At 43.1% G+C, this 18,349-nt stretch overlaps 2 protein-coding genes across 3 annotated transcripts; both read left to right on the top strand.

Moving 5' to 3' along the window:
- The first annotated feature begins 216 nt into the window (after positions 1–216).
- LOC109478419 (tetra-peptide repeat homeobox protein 1-like) lies at positions 217–1,810 on the top strand. Its single transcript, XM_019779949.1, has 3 exons — positions 217–331; positions 781–885; positions 1,266–1,810. Exons 2-3 carry the CDS (start codon positions 783–785, stop codon positions 1,808–1,810), a joined length of 648 nt encoding a protein of 215 aa, XP_019635508.1. The 5' UTR covers positions 217–331; positions 781–782.
- Positions 1,811–3,193: 1,383 nt separating this feature from the next.
- On the top strand, positions 3,194–17,639 carry LOC109478610 (protein PRY1-like). 2 transcript variants are annotated; one of them, XM_019780282.1, is made up of 9 exons: positions 3,194–3,432; positions 4,028–4,191; positions 4,538–4,694; positions 4,878–4,997; positions 5,743–5,772; positions 5,941–6,017; positions 6,558–6,691; positions 7,918–8,092; positions 8,705–9,693. In XM_019780282.1, exons 1-9 carry the CDS (start codon positions 3,342–3,344, stop codon positions 8,843–8,845), a joined length of 1,089 nt encoding a protein of 362 aa, XP_019635841.1. In that variant the 5' UTR covers positions 3,194–3,341; the 3' UTR covers positions 8,846–9,693. The 2 variants fall into 2 exon arrangements, with proteins under 2 accessions (XP_019635841.1, XP_019635842.1); XM_019780283.1 differs by lacking the exons at positions 4,028–4,191; positions 4,538–4,694; positions 4,878–4,997; ... (3 more) ...; positions 7,918–8,092; positions 8,705–9,693 and adding exons at positions 12,503–12,636; positions 13,246–13,393; positions 13,825–13,944; ... (2 more) ...; positions 16,658–16,832; positions 16,998–17,639.
- The last annotated feature ends 710 nt before the right edge of the window (positions 17,640–18,349 follow it).

Raw genomic sequence — 18,349 nt, 5'->3', positions numbered from 1 at the left:
TGATGGCGGCGCGTGTTTATGCGTGTTTGTGTGACAGTGACGGTGCTACACACAAAGAAATAACCTAAACCAATAGAATAAAAAAAACAGGATGTTTGAAATCTGTGATTACTTGTTTTGCAGTCTAAAATTAGATGAAGGTATCAAAGGTTAATATGTGGAATCAAGCCAAGGAATTGTGCATTTCTGCTTATCATTGTAATTTTTTGCAGTCTTGAGAGGTACACCAGGGACGAGGGGTTCTTGAACCTAGTGAGTCATACGGCAGCAGGCACAGGGAGTCCTGCGCTCCATATACACCTGCTGCCAGGATCAGAAGAGGGCAAAGAGTGTGAGTATTGTGTTACCATGTGCCTAAATATAATTCCTCTGTTCATGTTCTGATTTACATTGTGTCATAATTGTATTAAAAGCTAACTATTAACCACTTGGGTTCTCATTCATACTGTAATAATTGGCTTGACTTAACCAATTTTGTGCAGTGCACTATTGACCCCACTTCCAAGAAATATAGGAAAATTTGTTTTTCTGGTAGAGTGTATTTGCGGTTTGAAAAGGGTCTGAATGGATTGTGATGATATTTTATAAGGTTTATATAATATATATAATATATAATATATAATCTTTTTTTTCTTCAAATATCTGAACATTTTCCCACCTATGTGTCTATTGGCACCAAATGTTTGAGTTAGATACGATACAAAACAAGGACCTAGTGCTGTAATTCTCTGTCATGTTTATGGTAGCCCAAAATATTCTTCATGTTTTTTTTCTCTCCAGTCATGGGGAGATATGGCATCACAGAAGCCGAAATGCCAGCACTGGTGGCAATAGCTGACTGGAACTTGCCAGAGTCACCAGTCATAATGAAAAGCAGAGATAATGGTGGGTGATCATTTTCCTGACTCAGATCTTTTTCATTGTCTTCTCAGTTATGGTGTCATTCATGTATTTTTCTCTGAGTAGAAGACTAAATTTTACCTGGCCTGTAGTAGTTAACAGCTGCATAGATGTGCGTTTATAGCATTGAGAAATTATTTTTTAGCTGGGCCAACTGGCCTCAAATATTCTATACCAGAGGTTGAAGCTTGTTTGTAACTGAAAACTAGCTGGTAAATGGTAGCTGTGCACTTAGGGCTAGGTCAGAGGTGCACAGCTAGACCTGAGTTTTCAATGTAGCTGACAGGAAGAAGCTAATGCACCATATTGTTGTTTTTTTTTGCAAAAGCTAATGTACAGCATATTGTTGTTTCTTTGCATAACAGGAGAGATGCAGGAGCACATAGACCTTACTGCATTTGTGGCTGGACCTGCCCCCATGAACGGACCTGCCCCCGTGGACGGACCTGCCCCCGTGGACGGACCTGCCCCCGTGGACGGACCTGCCCCTGTGGACGGACCTGCCCCCGTGGACGGACCTGCCTCCGTGGACGGACCTGCCCCTGTGGGTGCGCCCGTTCCCGTGGGTGCGTCTGTTCCCATGGGTGTGCCTGTTCCCGTGGGTGCGCCCGTCCCCGTGGGTGCGCCTGTTCCCGTGGGTGCGCCTGTTCCCGTGGGTGCGCCTGTTCCTGTGAGTGCGCCCTTTCACTTGACCCGACCGATGCTGGGACAGGTGCAGGCACAGTTGCGGGCACAGGCACTTGGGAGATTGTGGATGCATGCACAGGCACAGCTGAGGATGCCGAGGATGCCTGGGCACAGAATGTGGTCGCATCCATACAGGAGAGCAGCAAACAGCTTCCCTTCACACATAGTCACATCACACTTATGTAGCGACGCCCTAGGGGACCACAGTGAAAGGTTGTATTGAGGAAAACTAAGTGCAGTAGTATGAAGGAGTTACACAGTTAAGCAGGGGAGCTGTGGGAACACTGACTGCAGAAAAGTTTGATAGGGTACTGAAATACAAGAAACATGTGTAAACATGATGATATAATATTTTCATTGTAAACATGTTAACAAAATAGATGAAAACATGTTTATTCAGCTTGCTTGTAACACCTAGAATAAAAGGCTGGTGGCGGTTTACTTACCTTTTATCATATTTTTTTAATTTCAAAGAGTAGTATCATAGAAAATGAAGACTTCAACGACAGTGGGTGTGCCTATAGCTATGTCTTACTCTACCATGATTGTAGATGCAACATTCACGTCTGAACTATAACATGAGAAAGTCATAAGAACCCATATGTCCAAAAGAAATGTAAATGTCAGATTGCAATCATATATACATGTACAGAGAGATGGGTGTCAAGTGAAAAGTTGAACCAGACACATAAGCCTGTAATCACCCTGTGGTCCTCAGGAGCACATTTTTGCCACACTCAGCATAATAAAACTCTCATTAGATAAATTCAACTTCTCGTGGTCCGGTGTCTTTATACGGGCACTTAACTGGTAATTCTGGGTCATCATACGATCTAATTAGACCAAATTCTATACGATATGTTTTTCAATGGAAGGTTTGTCTTGTTGCATTGGGAATATAAACTTTTCAACGGTGCTGTTTGAAGGAGGCAAAAGTTTTGTACAAACCTACCCCGGTATCCAGTAATAGGTTTTGTATGAACCTATACAGTTCATTTCTCTCTTAACTACAAAGTGATATCCGTCCTCTATACAATTCAATATTTAAGTTACATAATCTTTCCAGAAGGGCGGTACTAAAAGTAAAAGTGAAGTAACATGAAACTCACCCTACAAATATAAGAAATATTAAAGAGGAAGAGATAGATCATATTAACTACTCATGTGTCCAATCTGACTAACTAGTTGATTAATGGCCAATACACATCCCATTTTCGAAGGTGTTAATGAGTCCCTCCCCCCTATAGAGTTAATCCCCGCCCAACCTGGCCGTAAGCTCCGACCGTGTTTTAAGGCTCGACCGTGTTTTAAGGCTCGACCGTGTTTTAAGGCTCGACCGTGTTTTAAAGCTCCGACCGTGTTTTAAGGCTCGACCGTGTTTTAAAGCTCCGACCGTGTTTTAAGGCTCGACCGTGTTCCGCCGATCGATCGATCGACGGATGGCGTCGTCGGGTCGTCGTACCGACTGTGGCAACGGCGGGCTGTCGGTCCCGTAATTCGCCACCGACAACGTACCGATAACATACTTTGATGTCGGACTGAAAAATCAATCCTTAGGCCGTCAACTTGACTTTAGCCCGCTGAGCAAGGAGTATAAAACAAGACATACCTCGAGCCGGCTCAGAACGCGTCTTCAGTTGGTCCTCAGACCTAGGAAGAGTGCAAGCCAACCGTCTCCAGACCGAACTTCATCGCCGAAGAGCCGACAGTTTCCAGCCCGCACATCATCGCCGAAGGGCCGACAGACTGCCAAGATGCGCCCGCTGGTTCCCGTGCTGGCCTTCTGCCTCGCGTTCCTCCCGGCCGCTGTGAAGTGTGCTCCAACAGAAGACGATCTCGAGGATGGCAAGTTTCTTCTTCATGTCTTTAGGCGCTCCAAAAATGTAATTCTGGTTACAGTCCTGAAAGAAATTAGGGTAGGTGGTTTGGGACATTTAAAGATTTTGGCTGCCTTGATTTGACAAACAATTGCACGAGGGTCGAGACTGTCTCCAGGACCCCTCCCTCCGTTATAGATTATGGTTAAGAGACAATCATTTCACCAGATTTACTTGAAAATGCGTTTCAGAGGGTGTGAAATGCGCGATGTCATTTTATGGACTTGCTAGCTGTCCACACAAAAAAGGCTAGGGTTGGCGAGTACGAGTGTTTGTCAGGGGCCGTCCGGTAACGGGAAACACAGCATTATTCCTAGCCCTCAATTTACCTAATTTGTGGAAGGGTTGTCATAACAGGTGGCTATCACCTTTTTTAAGATATCAACCATGAGACCAGGCTGTAAGGTTTAAACTTCTCACACCGGGAAGGACCCCGGTTCTTTTCGAGTGCGTCGGCTTCTTGATATCTATATGTAGATTTTGAATATTGTGCATTGATTTATAGTTCTATATTTTAAACGCGAAAAACCAATAACACTGTCCTGTATTCTGTATCATATTAGATCTAGACACGGTCCTGCCTGATGCGAACGCGCACTCCATCCAAACCCCCCCGATCCCAGAGGATTTACAAGAGGTCCTGGCTCACGAGCCGATCCCCGAACCACCAGATGGACAGGAAATAGAAGAAGCTGACGAATTTGAAGACCACGAGATCAAGAAGAGGGTGAGGCTTAGAGAGAAAAAGTTATATTCCTGCCAGGGCTAAGCCAGAATTTCCCCCTGCCACATATTTGCTTTGGGACTACTTGGGGTTTCCAATATACCTGGGACAAAGGGTTTAGATGGGACTGGTCGTGCTGTGGATACTATTGATAGTCTTGACTCCAACCCAGGGGGAAATCTGGCAGAGCAGAAATTTGGTGCGTAGTAGTGCATGTATTCTGCAAATTTCAGTTTTCTTGTTAATTATGGAAAATGCTATCTCAGGTCCTTGTTAAATTGGTGGTTGATTCTAGTAGCCTCTGGTGGAAACGGGGCCTTAGCAGTGTCCTGTTTTTTTTTCACCCCAGGCTGCCGGAAAAGACTGCAGCCAAGACTTTTTCTACTACAGGTGCCGTTGTCGTATATGGGCTAAACAAGGCTTCTGCACGGGCTATTTCCAGCAATTCATGACAATTTTTTGCCCGAAGTCATGTGCACAGCATTACGATTTCTGCATCAAGCCAGGTAAGTCTGCAGTTTTTATTCACATCCGTTTAAAGAGGATTTTATGCAAGAACAAATATGCTTATAAGAACATGCATAAACAAATATAAAAAATACATTTGAAAGGAACACAATAACAGCAATACATAGAATATACAAGATGAAACGAAAGCAACAGTGTGGTGTTGTTCTTCCTACATACAGAGGAGACTTGTGAGGACGTCTGGCCTTCTTCCGACTACTGCAAAGACATGTCCGAGACAGTTTCTGCCTCGCATCCAATTGCCGTAGAATGTTGTCCCGAGACTTTCGACCTTTGCCCCAGTAAGGAAATCTTTTTCTTCTTCAGTTGATGTAAAGACATCTGTTGCGTGTAAGGCTCCTGCTTAGTTGATTCCATGTTGCTCTAATGTCTTTTTGTTTTGTTTGTAGAGGTTGTGAATGAGGGCATGTTTCATAATTAGCCTGTGTCACACATATATCTCTCGCTATCAAGGGCTGATAGGGTCTCCTCCCCAAAAGTTTGTATACACCTCTAACTCGAGAACCATTCCCAGAGCTACAAATAGGATTCTTTATCATTGAGAAAATCAGTCCAATAAGATCTTAGGATTCCCTGTCACTACAGAAATCAGTCCTCACAGCCTCCAGGCGTGATGTGGAGTGGCTAGTTTTGTAACAGTGTAAACGCATCTCCGTTACTTTCATCGTAGCGGGCGGCATATGGTCGCGGTACAACTAAAGCGTAATTTTGTGTCCATAAATTAGTTTTGATTTTTGTCATTGTCTGATTTACGCCCCCTTTTCACTCGCGACCGCCGAGCGACCAAAGATTTGACAACAAATTTCAACGCTCAACGAATCAGAGATAAACAACTATACTTTTGATAAGGTTCTGTGTCTTCGGCGTTGTACATCGTGTATCAATGTCCAATTATAAAATCGAGGGTCACACAAATCCAGTTTTGGTCGCTGTACGGTCGCCCAGGAGTCACCGTCTGGTGGACACGGAGCCTGAGTGGCGTCGATTAACCGGACAAGAAATAATGATTTTCGTTTTGTTTTTCAGCTCCTCCACCTCCTACTTCTCAACTGTCCGGTGAGCTAACAAAGACTTTGATCAATTTCTCAAATTATATCAGACCCAAATTGAATGGTATGAGATTTAATTTGGGTGTGAATACATTTACGAATCGTGAATATATTTTTTAAAGTCGTTTTTTTGTTGTTGTCGTTGTTAATATCTAGTTAATTTTGCTCGACACAGAATTCGACCAAAACTGTTTGGACAACCACAACGCAAAGCGTCAAATTCACAACACGCCTCCAATGGCCTGGTGCGAGGTAAGCAGCTTTAAGGGGGCCATATCTCCTTAACGCTAACACTAGTTAGTAACAGCGACATTCAAACGAATATTTTAATCGCCAGAATTAATGTCTGAATAACGAAATGTTGTGGTGAATGTGGTAACTGTTTGAAAAAGGCTGCTTCTTTCGGTTTATGATTTCAATTTCATGATGAGAATGCATTTGTCTTCCATTACACGAAATCCGATCTAAAAGCACACCTTAAAGAATACGTAAATAAAGGTTCAGTTTCGTCACTCAAGTGAACATTTACGAATGTTTCGTCGTCCTTTCTGACTGGGACGTAAAGTCGGCGGCCCCGTGTACTGGGGAGCTTATGGCACCAAACCTCTGCACGTAAAAGAATGTAACACACTTATAAAGAAGTGTATGGATGATCCGGTGTGCTTGGCTAGATATTCGAGCCGCAGCGAATCTGCATTGCACGAGTAGCTACTTGAAGAAACACTATGCTTTACCTCAGTCGAGGATGACAAAAGAAGAAGATCGATAATTTTTGACGGTTCCTTTATGCAGAAGTGCGCAGAGGAGTCCAAAAGGGTCGCCATAAAGCTGAAGAATCGTTTCGTCAGGAGCGGGTTCAAAGTTCACCCTCTCAAACACTCCACTCGGAGGGAGCGGACCTGGGTTGTGGATGGGAAGAGCTGTCAGTAAGTCAACAATACTCTTTGTTTATTCATCAGCACATAAAAATACAATAGCAAGGACCATGCGGCGCTGCACTCAAGTTTTTAAACTTATTCTAACAGCGCCACAAAACAAAACAGTAATCTCAAGGCAGATCTTTCGATGTCAGTGTTGTAACCAGCCGACAAGACAGTATCCGAACGCCAGACACTATCCGATTGGCCAAACAGTATCCAGTTGGCCACCGGAATCCTATTGGATACTGTCTGGCAGATTGGAACCTATCTTACCGGTTGGTTACGACTTTGCCACTGTAAGGTCGATCCATTCCGGGATGGGCCCCTACACTTCCTAATAAGTGTGGTGGGTTCTTTAACGTGCTGGAGGTGTGACTCTCGAGCTCCTCAAGCATGAAACTTGCAGCTTTGCGTTCCATCCAAGAGGACGTCCAAAACAAAAACTACTTATTTCTGAGTCAAGTGAGGAAATCGGTGTTAAGTGCCTTTCACAAGAGCACAAAAGTTTGGCCTAGTAACGATCCGAACCCAGAACCCGCACTTCATTAGCACAATCCAGTAAAATACAAATGTGTCACAATATGGAACAGCCATCATTCAAATATTCAATCAATACCTTTATTTCTGTTGTTTAATTAGTGTACGCTGAAAACATATCTCTCATTAACCATCCGAGTCTCCTACAGTATACAGACCACCTACTCTCAAATGGTAAATAAACAACATATGAAAAATAACAGTAAGTAAACTCATTTCCCACAACAAAATTAAATGGTGATATACAAGCTTAAAGAACTAATATTGAACAATCGGATTTGGCAAAATAAGTATACTCACCTGAAATACTTATTTGGCCAATTCCGATCGTTCAATATTTCCTTAGTTCTTTATGCTTGTATATCACCATTTAATTTTGTTGTGGGAAATGAGTTTACTTAATGTTATTTTTCATATTTTGTTTATTTACCATTTTTATTATCATTATCATTATCATCATCATTATTATTATTATAATCATTAGGCCTTTTAATTGAAATGGAGGAGGACAAGAATAAGCCCTAAGGCTTTTTTTTCGCCTCCAGCACATCCATTCTGTTTAGGTTAATTATTTTATGTTCTGTTTCGTTCGATTGTTAAATTTACTTTCTGTATTGTTTTTGATTGATATGTATGTGCAAATAAAAATAAAGAAACAAACATTGACAACGTCATTGTCGATGTGTTCTCTCCAGGCACGGAGAGAACATGTACTGGACGTTTAGCTCTGCGCCGAGCTGTACCGGGGAGACTAGGTACGAAAACTGCATTGAGTCCTGGTACGAGGAGCTGGGAATCTACAAAAATAAGCGGAGGGGCGGACGTCCTGTTAAGCGCAAAGATATCAGCCTTTACGGCCACGTAACCCAGGTTAGTACGGGATCATTCTTTCCTGTCGTTAGTTTATTTCGATAAGTATTCTTGTATCCTAAGTTAACTTACATCATGAGGTAAGTCTTGGGATTACCATCCCGTAAGCCAATCCTAGTGGGTAATCCGAGTGGGTAATCCGTTTGGCCATTTTAATTGTCCCTGCTGTAACTTTGTCGTGTTCAACCGCTTTCTGTCTTCGAGTTACACATATGTAAGTGTTGACTAGGTCCAAAATCAAGCAAGTGGAACGGGACTTTTTTCGTAACTGGATGGATTCTCTGAGAATTTATCTAGTTTTTTGTGAGAACAAGTTGTGCTGTGACGCAAATGTATGATTTAAAAGACTACAAAACACAGAAACGTGACAAAATGGTTCTTAATGAAATTCGCTGAGCCATCTGTACAAATTTTGGTTACTCAGTGCTCGCATCCTCTAGTGGAAAGAGGATGCAAGCAGTAACTGCGAAGTGTGTGTATTATAATCATGTATGTACATCCTGTACTTTTATGTATGGAATGCATGGTAAATATCCATTAGATTAGAATGACTAATGACTCTAATATCATCTTCCTGGATTCCATACAAAAACATACTTGTTGTTGGTACAGATGCTGTGGAAGGCATCCACCGGGGTTGGGTGTGCGAGGTCCGGCGATGGACCCAACAACATCCTGGTCTGCATGTACGAGGCCAGCGGCAACTTGCTCTCCACCACGCAGTTCAACCGGAATGTCAATGTCGATCTTTAAACCACACGTCTACGTCACATCCGGTCCGACAACGACGACGATTATGATCTATGATGACAAGTAATACTAGTGACATAAGACAGAAATTATATGCGGAAGTTGTATAGCTCTATCCCCGAAGATAGGTTCTTTCAAAACAGTCTTACGTAAGTCTTACGTTGTTAGATAATATGTTCTTGTTGCTATGTATATGATTATAACAGTGACAGTACCCCCAGAATGTTCCCACCTTTCTATGTTCCAACTGTGGCTGGGACTTCCCTGTTAGGATAGGACAGATTAGACAAGACGCTGCCCACAGACATAACACCAGAGTGCTAGAATTATCTATTGAGATGAAAGGATGCCTAACTACTAAACAGTTATGTTCTAACAAGTTTGCCTTAAATTTCAGAACTTGTCTTTAGTCAGCGATATGTCATGGAGCTACATTATAACTATCTTAACCCGATTTACATATCAGTCAGACAACGAGCCAGTAACTTTGTTATGTTTAACGTTTTTTCTAGTTACTCATATGTAAGTGTTTACTCGGCCTGCCAGAAAAGTGATGGCTGTCACTCGAAACGGCTAAAGTAATCTCCGTAATTCATCCGGTAATACAGTCTGACTTGTTCAATGATGATAATCTTATCGCAATTGGCTTGTTGTCTGTTGACAATCAATTTTCTTTTGACCATTTAAACCGTTTTTACTGTTATCTCGCTTTGTGTCTTATGGTATTAAAGATGAGCACTCGAAGAATTGTGGTGAAGGTGACTCTTTGAAATCTACATCATGTACATTTTATTATGTTAGAATGACTATCGTATTCAAGACATGAAATAAAATGTGAAATTACCGTTCCGCAATCAAATGTGGCGCTTGTTATCATTGGAGTTGTTTACTTGTTACGCTCATAGAAGTTCTCCCATATATTTCAAAAATAAACTAGAGTTCGGCGATCTCACACCTCCATGAAATACTAAGTATTTAGACACATAATCTTGGCTCTTGTACCCAATATTCGAAGCAGTTGAGCTGAAAATTGGCATGGGATGTTCTGGTCCACATACACAGCACGTTGTACAGGTCTAAAATAGTCCTTTATCATAATGATATGATATGATTATGATATAGGGGAGGTTTCTGTCCAGGCTGTGTGACATAATCTATGTCAGGGGCTGTTTGAGCCTCCTCCGCAAGAACTCTAACTCTGGAGAACCATTCAACTTAAACCCTGTAAGTCAGCTGATCTGTAAATAGAATAAACATCTTGATTCAAGATTGTAGTATAAACACAATGTAACAAATGTGCTATGCAGCTTCCGATTGTGTGTAGGGTCGGTGACCTTACGGTCATGTTAAAAGTGTCTCTAAAGCCGGCGTCACACCGTCAACAAAACTTCGCAAGAAGGTAGCCAAATTTTAGAATTCCCACATAGACGAGCGTATCTTTCGCCTGAAAATCTACTCCGTCATATTGAATAGCCTCGGTGATCTGTGGATTTCGGCCAATCTCTAAAATTGATCGACAGGACACCGGTCGTGTTGCTGGCGAAAATGTCCTTAATTGAGCTCACAGACTCGCCGAGCGAACTATTTATATGCTGTACAAAGATAAGAAATGAACACTCCATGTAGTTGATCCCTTGTTGGCCCAAACACCCATCTCTTTAGTCAGGACACATGCGCAACACAACCAATGAAAATAACTCCTGGCTGACACGGTCAATGACGCCATTATGGGAGCAGGTTGTCAGGTAATGAGTCAGATAGCGAAGCTAGTATTGGTCAAACTAAAACTTCTCTCGCTAAATCATCTGCAGGTCTCAGCCTGGGGCGTATCTTTATTGTGTAATGACAGCTTCGCACTTTTGTTGGTAATCAAAATGCCAGTTAGCTTCCTTGCCAGTCAATATGGTGATTTTGAAGTTCAATATTCAAGGCAGCATGTTGGTTGCCTCTGAGGAACACGTGCATTGTTGTGCAGAAAGGGTTTTCATCGCCGAGAGACCGTACATCGACAACAATGGATTTGTTTGACCCTTGATTTAATAATTGAAATGCGATATCAATTATCATTTCAAGTACTGTATTGTTCAAAAGACAAGACGACTTACAAAAGTTGTTGTGGCGTCGGGTGGTGTAATGGTAGATCATTCGACTGTGAATCGGGAGACCCGGGTTCGATCCCGAGTAGTACCCAGGACATATCTGGACATACGCCCGACGATGTGTCCTTGGGAAAGGCACTTTACGCGACTTTCCTCACTCCACCCAGGTGTGAATGGGTACCTAACTTCGGTTGGGGAAAGTCGTATTAAGGTCACCTTGTGGCGCCGAATGGCAGCCGCACAGACCCTTGCGGCAGTTCCACAAAAATGTGGAACAAATATGTATCATGACATTGTGTATTATGTGTATTATTATGTGTATTATTACCATTTGTATCATCTGATTGTAAACCCTGCGTCAATTCAGCACTATAAGGCTGCGATTGCACGGGTGATTGCACGGGCCAATAAACCATTTATTAAAAGGGAATAAGATTTGTTACCTTTACCGGTTTAGGTACGCAGCACTAAGGCGCAACCTTGACTTTCTTACATGTCTACAACATGCCCAGACCGCGTGGCCGTGCTCCTCGTACTTTACACAGTTTGATGACAGGACAGAGTAGATAAACGTTCTGCTACAATGAGTGACTTCTGTCAAGACAAAACAATAGATCATCAGAACGTTCTGCTACGACGAGTGACTTCTGTCAAGGCAAAACAATAGCTGATCAGAACTGTTTGCTGCTGTCAGTGCGGGGATGTTTATTTGAGGAGGATAACGGTCGTTGATCAGGAGCCTCAGTGCGGGCTTCTATTTTTGCTCTTCAGTGTAAATGTGTAAATTGACGAACCTTTGTGAGAAAGCGCTGTTTTGATCAGCCTATAAAATGGCACTTTTCAACATTTCATTATGTCTAGTTTCCATTTGTGTTATTCACGAATGTATTCGGATATTGTTCTGTAAATGCAGGTCTTCATTGGTTCAAGATCACGTCTTTACGCCTTTTCAGCATCACGTTTTCTCTGCTACTTGGTCTTGTCTTTTTTCTTTTTCTCCTGGAGTCCAACAATGTTGCAGCCAATGAACGCTGAGCAAAGAGTATAAAACAAGACATACCTCGAGCCGGCTCAAAACGCGTCTTCAGTTGGTCCTCAGACCTAGGAAGAGTGCAAGCCAACCGTCTCCAGACCGAACTTCATCGCCGAAGAGCCGACAGTTTCCATCCCGCACATCATCGCCGAAGGGCCGACAGACTGCCAAGATGCGCCCGCTGGTTCCCGTGCTGGCCTTCTGCCTCGCGTTCCTCCCGGCCGCTGTGAAGTGTGCTCCAACAGAAGACGATCTGGAGGATGGCAAGTTTCTTCTTCATGTCTTTAGGCGCTCAAAAATGATTTATTTTCACGTTCTGTGTGTCTTTTAAATCATAATTTTACATCGTGCATAGTATTCCAACAATCATACAGCTTGATCCATTTTTGGATCAACTTCTCGATAAGAGGACCATCCCAATGTGAGTGGAAAAAAACCTACAGTCTGGTCTTACACTGTACAAAACCGGTGTGTTACTAACGAACAAATATGGCTGTACAATCACCTGCTGTCGATTCTTCTTTGTAGACAGCGACGGATATGTCCTGCCAGGCGTGTCGACTTACACCTCCATGGCAACCCCGCCGATGCCGGATGTCGCCCATCGCATCCTCCAGGAGGCGCTTGAAAGCAGGGAGCCTGCGGATCGCGAGAAGAGACAGGTTTGTCTGTTGTTTGTGTGTGAGGTAAGGGCGTGCCTAAGCAGTCCTCCCTGTGATCCACAAAGACGATATCCGTTCTTGAGTAGTGCCCAACTTGTTTCTAGGGTTTCTAGATTCATGTTCATATTTAGGGCGCCGTGACTCGTGTGGGCCAGGTCGGGCGGCTGGGCTAACGGACGCGATATAGACAGATCACTTAAACTTGGTACCTGACTTCGGCTGAGAATGCAAACGACGAAGCTCGAAGAAGAAGAGAGATCCACCTACCAATGTCCTAGACACAGTGGGCTAACAACTCACTGTCCCAAAAGCTTTGGAACTATCTTTTTTTATATGCCCTGGTGTTGTACCTTTGAGAAAGACATTTTACACCTCACAGGTCTCAGGTGAATGAATATGAGTATCTAGCTTCGATTAGAGACGTCTTCCGTAGGAGGTAAAGCGGAGGTCTCGTGTTTGAGGTGAGCCACGCCTCGTTTAAGATCCAATCACATTTATCGAAAAGACTAGGGTCCTTACTGGTGTGTGGTTCAAGCCTAACAGTTGTCTGATCTCATTGTTGAAAATAAAATCTCAATAAAATCGTACGTTTCTATATGTCCACTCTAGCCGCGCTCTGCAGATGACGTGTGTGAAGACACTTTCTACGACCAATGCGCATGTCGCTACTGGGCCCTGACCGGGGTCTGCGAGACATATAAGTCATGGATGCACACATACTGCAAAAAGTCGTGTGGAAACTGCACGAGTACTGAAGGTAAGGCTATCTCTTGTCGAGGGTCTGTATGCCTTTTTTCTGTGAGGCGTAGTGTTGTATCTACATGTAGAACCATGCCCAGCACGGTTCCGAATTCGTGAATAGTTCACGAGTGTCCATGCAGCAGGAATCGCGGCCCAAGTGGAAATTGGGGTGTAAGTGTTGTTGGTCAATTTTTGTGAAGCGCAATTGGTTGCTTCAATTCTACGTAGCACGAGACTTATACTTGTTCTTACATGTTATTAAGAGTTTTGCTACCACATTTTCCTGAGCACTACCAGTGGGCTCACTCTCCTGGGCCAATGCCTGACCTAACCTATTATTCTATTATTGCTGTACATCTTACTATTTAGGAATGCCTGGTGTGGAGGCTAATGAGTGCGCATTTTCAGGAAAAGTTTACCACTGAATCTTGTTCATGATTTTCACAGAGGGGGAGTGCATCGATCACCTTCCTGTAGGCAGCTGCAACGCTGTCCTTGCGAGTCCAGACCTGCTCGACCTGGCCCAAGCCTGCTGCCAGAAGAGCGGAGACTTTTGCCCTGCTAACGGTAAGGACCTGCTCAGAAACGTGCTTTGTCTAGAGCGGCTCAGGCACGATTATGGAATAGTCCTCGGGTATACAGAACAGTGTCTGATCATCGACCATTGAGGCATATAAACTAGATAGGAACGCTTTTTGGTTACGACAGGACCCCATTTTCTCGAGCCTGGACGCCAGACTATTTCCAGGGCTTGCACAAGCCAACTCCTCGTCTAGTCTAGTACCAACATACCCTTGGTGCCAAACTAGTATCGGGCCGTTAGCCGTTTACATATCCCTAAGGAAATTTTACCACAGCTCGCCCGGCTCCTTGAGTTCTTAGGGTCTAAGTCAGGGGAGGGGGTGTAACATTTCCTTGGGGGCTGTTGGTACTTCAACCGAGGAGCTGGCCTAGCAGACCCTGGAAACAGGCTGGCATCCAGGATACACTTCCACAAGACCTAAACTATTGAGCAAGTGATGAACGCAAAAAAGCAACGTCGGTCATGACAGATAATTAGTAAATAAAAATAAGTACTAAAGATTGCTAATTGAAGGACCTTTGGGATCTTCGAACGATTTGGCCTGTACGGATTCCAGATGATTTTAAAAAATCATGATAAAGACGTCAGTTATTAATTTTAGTCTTGTGATCCGTGATTCATTTCTCCAGTTCCCGGATGAGTACATGTAGTTTCCCCGTGCTCCACGTTACATGATGCCATAGAATTTTTAACGGCAGGCTGCGACAGAACCAACAAGGATTTAAGACAGCCTTATCCGTAACAAGACAGCAGAATTTTGCAGGACACATGAATGCGATCGTACGACGATCGTACGACGTATGTGGCCGGACCGTTAACGACATAACATAATATAGCATGTTCTTCTCCGTTTTGCAGTGTCAACCGAAAAGTTGAATGTTAATTCTTATCAAATATCCACTCAAGAGAGCGGTATCGTATTTGCAATTGTATTGACAAAAGTCAAAACACATTTTCCGTCACCGATGAAAGATATCGGCTGTTATCTGCAACGTCACACACTTCAGTACAGTTATCCATTTGCTTGATTAATTTTGTATTTCGTAATATTCTGCCTAACCTTCATCGAGGCATCAATTGTTGTTGCTGTGGTCAGACAGTTTTAGTCTCATCGGTACTATCAGTTATTTGACTAGTCTCTACCAGCAGACTAACTACGCCGGCAACGGGGAGCCAATATTTACAAGCTGGAGAGTTTAGGCGTCAAAAAGTTCATTTGGGGCTCACGCTATTTTTTGCCAAATTCTACTATCCATAACCGCGAAGGAAGCTTGACCTGGTGTAGGCTAGCGTGGGGCTGTTATTTGTTGTTGTTGATATCTCATAACGTTCTTCTTGTGGTTTTTTTCTCACACAGTACAATTGACGCAATTCGAAGAGGAGTGCATGACCAGTCACAACGCCATTCGGGTCCTCCACGACGCAGCTCCCTTACAATGGGACGAGGTCAGGAGCTATCTCTTTTCAAAACATTGTAGAGGCGTCGTAGTTTGGTGTACCAGAAAAACATGTCCCTCGGCATGCAGGAAATATGGTGTTTATGGATTTCAGATTGAAAACTTTGTCAGGGGATCAGACTCCCGGACCAATAATACCGAGCTCGGTAAATTCGGTATCAATAATACCGTACCCGGTGTGCTTGGCTAAATACTTGAGCCGTACCAAAGCCACATTGCATTAGTAGCCCCATGCTTCACCTCTGACAGTAGAGGATGACAAAAAATGCACAAATTTCGATCTGAATTCATGCATAAAGGTCCATTTTCTTCACTCCAGTGAAAATTAACGCATGCTTTAGGCTTTGCTAAATTTTGGATTTCAGACAAATGAAGTGTTTGACGGTTCCTCTTGCAGAAGTGCGCAGAGGAGGCTAGAAGGTACGCGGAGAAGCTGAAGAATCGTTTCGTCAGGAGCGGCTTCAGAGTTCACCCTCTCAAACACGCCACTCGCGCGGAGCGGACCTGGGCTGTGGATGGGCAGGCCGTCGTGTAAGTCACGTTTATAAATCCATTTGTAGCATTGTATTGTAGCATGTGGCGTTGAATGGCTGAGTGACTAGGCTCGTGTATAAAAGATCATGAGGTCACGGGTTCGATCCCTGGCATTCCTGGCTAAACGTTGTGTCCTCGGGAAACAATCATGAATTTATTTAATATTACTATTACTTTTCCCTTTGAACGACCCCCCCCCCCCACACACACACACAGATACAAAATATTCCATTGACATTGTCTTGGCGGCCAAAAAAATAGAGGACGTACACCAGAGATCAATGCAAAACAACTTTCTTCTCAGGGGTTTGAAGAAATTTAAAAGAAAAGAAATTTACACGATGTTCTTGCTGTAATGATGAAGCTTCATTCTTCAGTCTGCATTCGCACACCTGGATTCCGCGCCAGATTTCAATGAATCAATCTATATAAATTGTTATCTTCGTTTCATTAAAAAAAACCACTTAGTAGCAAATGTGAAGATCATTGCACAACACCAAATTCGTGTGTGTTCACCAGGCCGCGTTAGGAAACACTATCAACGAAGCGAACCCAAAAGCTGTTCTTGGTTCTGAGGCAACCGCTTTGACCATACGCCACGCGAAGTCATCGCTTCGAGAGCAGCATTATATTGTTGTTGATGTATTCACTCCAGGCAAGAATATGTAATATGAAGGATCCTTCACTATCGATGTGTTCTCTTCAGGCATGGGGAGAACCTGTACTGGACGTTCAACAGCGTGCCGGGCTGTACCGGGGAGACTAGGTACAGTAACGCCGTCAAGTCCTGGTACGAGGAGGTGGAAATCTACGTCCAAGCTCGGAGGCGCGGACGTCCTGTTACCAGGTCCGGTATCGAGCAATACGGCCACTTTACCCAGGTTAGTACGGCTGTTCGACTTGTTCCAGAACCCTACTTTGTCCAAAACCATGCTTAGACACGGTTCTTGATAGTCCACGTTCATTTCTTTACCCATACAATTACTTATCGCAGGTCTAATCTTGTAGAAAATGTCTCGTTAAACGTCTCCTTACTGTTTCTTCAGATTGTGTGGAAGGACACAACCGCCTTTGGCTGTGGGCGATCGGGAGACGAACCCAACAACATCTTGTGCTGTTACTATGAGATACGTGGTAACAAATTCTCTACGCCTCAGTTCGACCAAAATGTCAAAATCTAGACTATACACCACATCCGGTCAGACGTCACATCCCATCAAACGACTACGCATCTGGCATAACGACTACGAGAAGTACTAGTACTACCGATTTAAGAGTAAAGGATATCTATATCTGGACAATCCCTTTCATTAACATTTGCATTCCTCAGACTTGACCATGATTTGCTGCATTTATTCTAACACATCTAGATGTATTGGAAAGTTCATTGCACTAACATGAAGTGGCACATACTATCAGTGTTTATATATAAACATAAACCAATTTTAATCTTTGCTCATTTGAGCAGTTTTTCTGTTCAGTTCTAATACCGCCGTACAACTGTATTCTAAGTAGCCTCCAAAAATCTACTAATTGATATCATCCTATATCAGAATGACTACCATAGCCTGGGTGCCATCCTATTTAGTTAACTAAGGCTCCCATACTCGTTCCCTTTGCCAGGGAGGGAGTATGATTGCCTGAGAATAGGCTGGCACCTAGGCTATGACTATTATACTCCAGACGATGAAATAAAATGTGGTAATACTATCTGAAGTGTGTTTGTGTTCATTTGAATGTCTTCTTCTTGACTGAATTTCCTATACCTCACTAAAAAAGGACTCCCCAAGTGCTGGAAAGACCAAATTGTAAAAGATTAAGCATTAAGTTTACAAACAGAAGATATGGCTTGGGACCATGCTATTTGTAGGTACAATGTAGCTTACAGAGAGGAGCAAGGGACCAGATTCTGGCCTGAGTACTTAGGCAGGCAGAAGGCAGGCAATAAAAAGAACACCAATGTTTAGCCATTCACTTTGTTTCTCACATCTATACTGACCATTAACAAATACAGGCCTGGTTATTCTACAGATGTGAATTCATCCCAAGTGCCACTTTTCTGTGAAAAATGTTAATTACTTCTGAATAAAGAGACTCTTTCTACACAACGAAGAGGTTTATTTGTCGGCATCCAAGGGCCACTTAAAAACATCAAAGGAAAAATAAACGAGACAGGGGTCCCTTACATACATGTAATGTCAACACCATTCTGTCATGAGAAAGGGCTTCAAGGATTGGTTATAGACTAGAGCTTTTTAACATGGAACAATTGAGAGTTCATACCTGTCGACTAAGTTCAAATGACTAACAGAGTAATATTGTGTAAAAGTCGGTCAGTAAATAATTGTGATAAGAAAGGTTCTGATTGCTTGATCATTGTTCTTGTTGAGCAGCAGGT

The sequence above is a fragment of the Branchiostoma belcheri genome, unplaced genomic scaffold (assembly GCF_001625305.1).
Source record: "Branchiostoma belcheri isolate BF01 breed outbred unplaced genomic scaffold, Haploidv18h27 scaffold44, whole genome shotgun sequence".
NCBI lineage: Eukaryota > Metazoa > Chordata > Leptocardii > Amphioxiformes > Branchiostomatidae > Branchiostoma > Branchiostoma belcheri.
The sequence above is the reverse complement of the archived record's forward strand: the minus strand, read 5'-3'. Positions and strand labels throughout refer to the sequence as shown.

Bases quoted from the DNA above. Each gene is read 5' to 3' on its own strand.
- LOC109478419 (XM_019779949.1), top strand. From the start codon at position 783: ATGGGGAGATATGGCATCACAGAAGCCGAAATGCCAGCACTGGTGGCA. The intron at 886-1,265 runs GTGGGTGATCAT...TTTGCATAACAG, and splicing joins AATGAAAAGCAGAGATAATG to GAGAGATGCAGGAGCACATA.
- LOC109478610 (XM_019780282.1), top strand. From the start codon at position 3,342: ATGCGCCCGCTGGTTCCCGTGCTGGCCTTCTGCCTCGCGTTCCTCCCG. The intron at 4,998-5,742 runs GTAAGGAAATCT...TTTGTTTTTCAG, and splicing joins GACTTTCGACCTTTGCCCCA to CTCCTCCACCTCCTACTTCT. The intron at 8,093-8,704 runs GTTAGTACGGGA...TTGTTGGTACAG, and splicing joins TTTACGGCCACGTAACCCAG to ATGCTGTGGAAGGCATCCAC.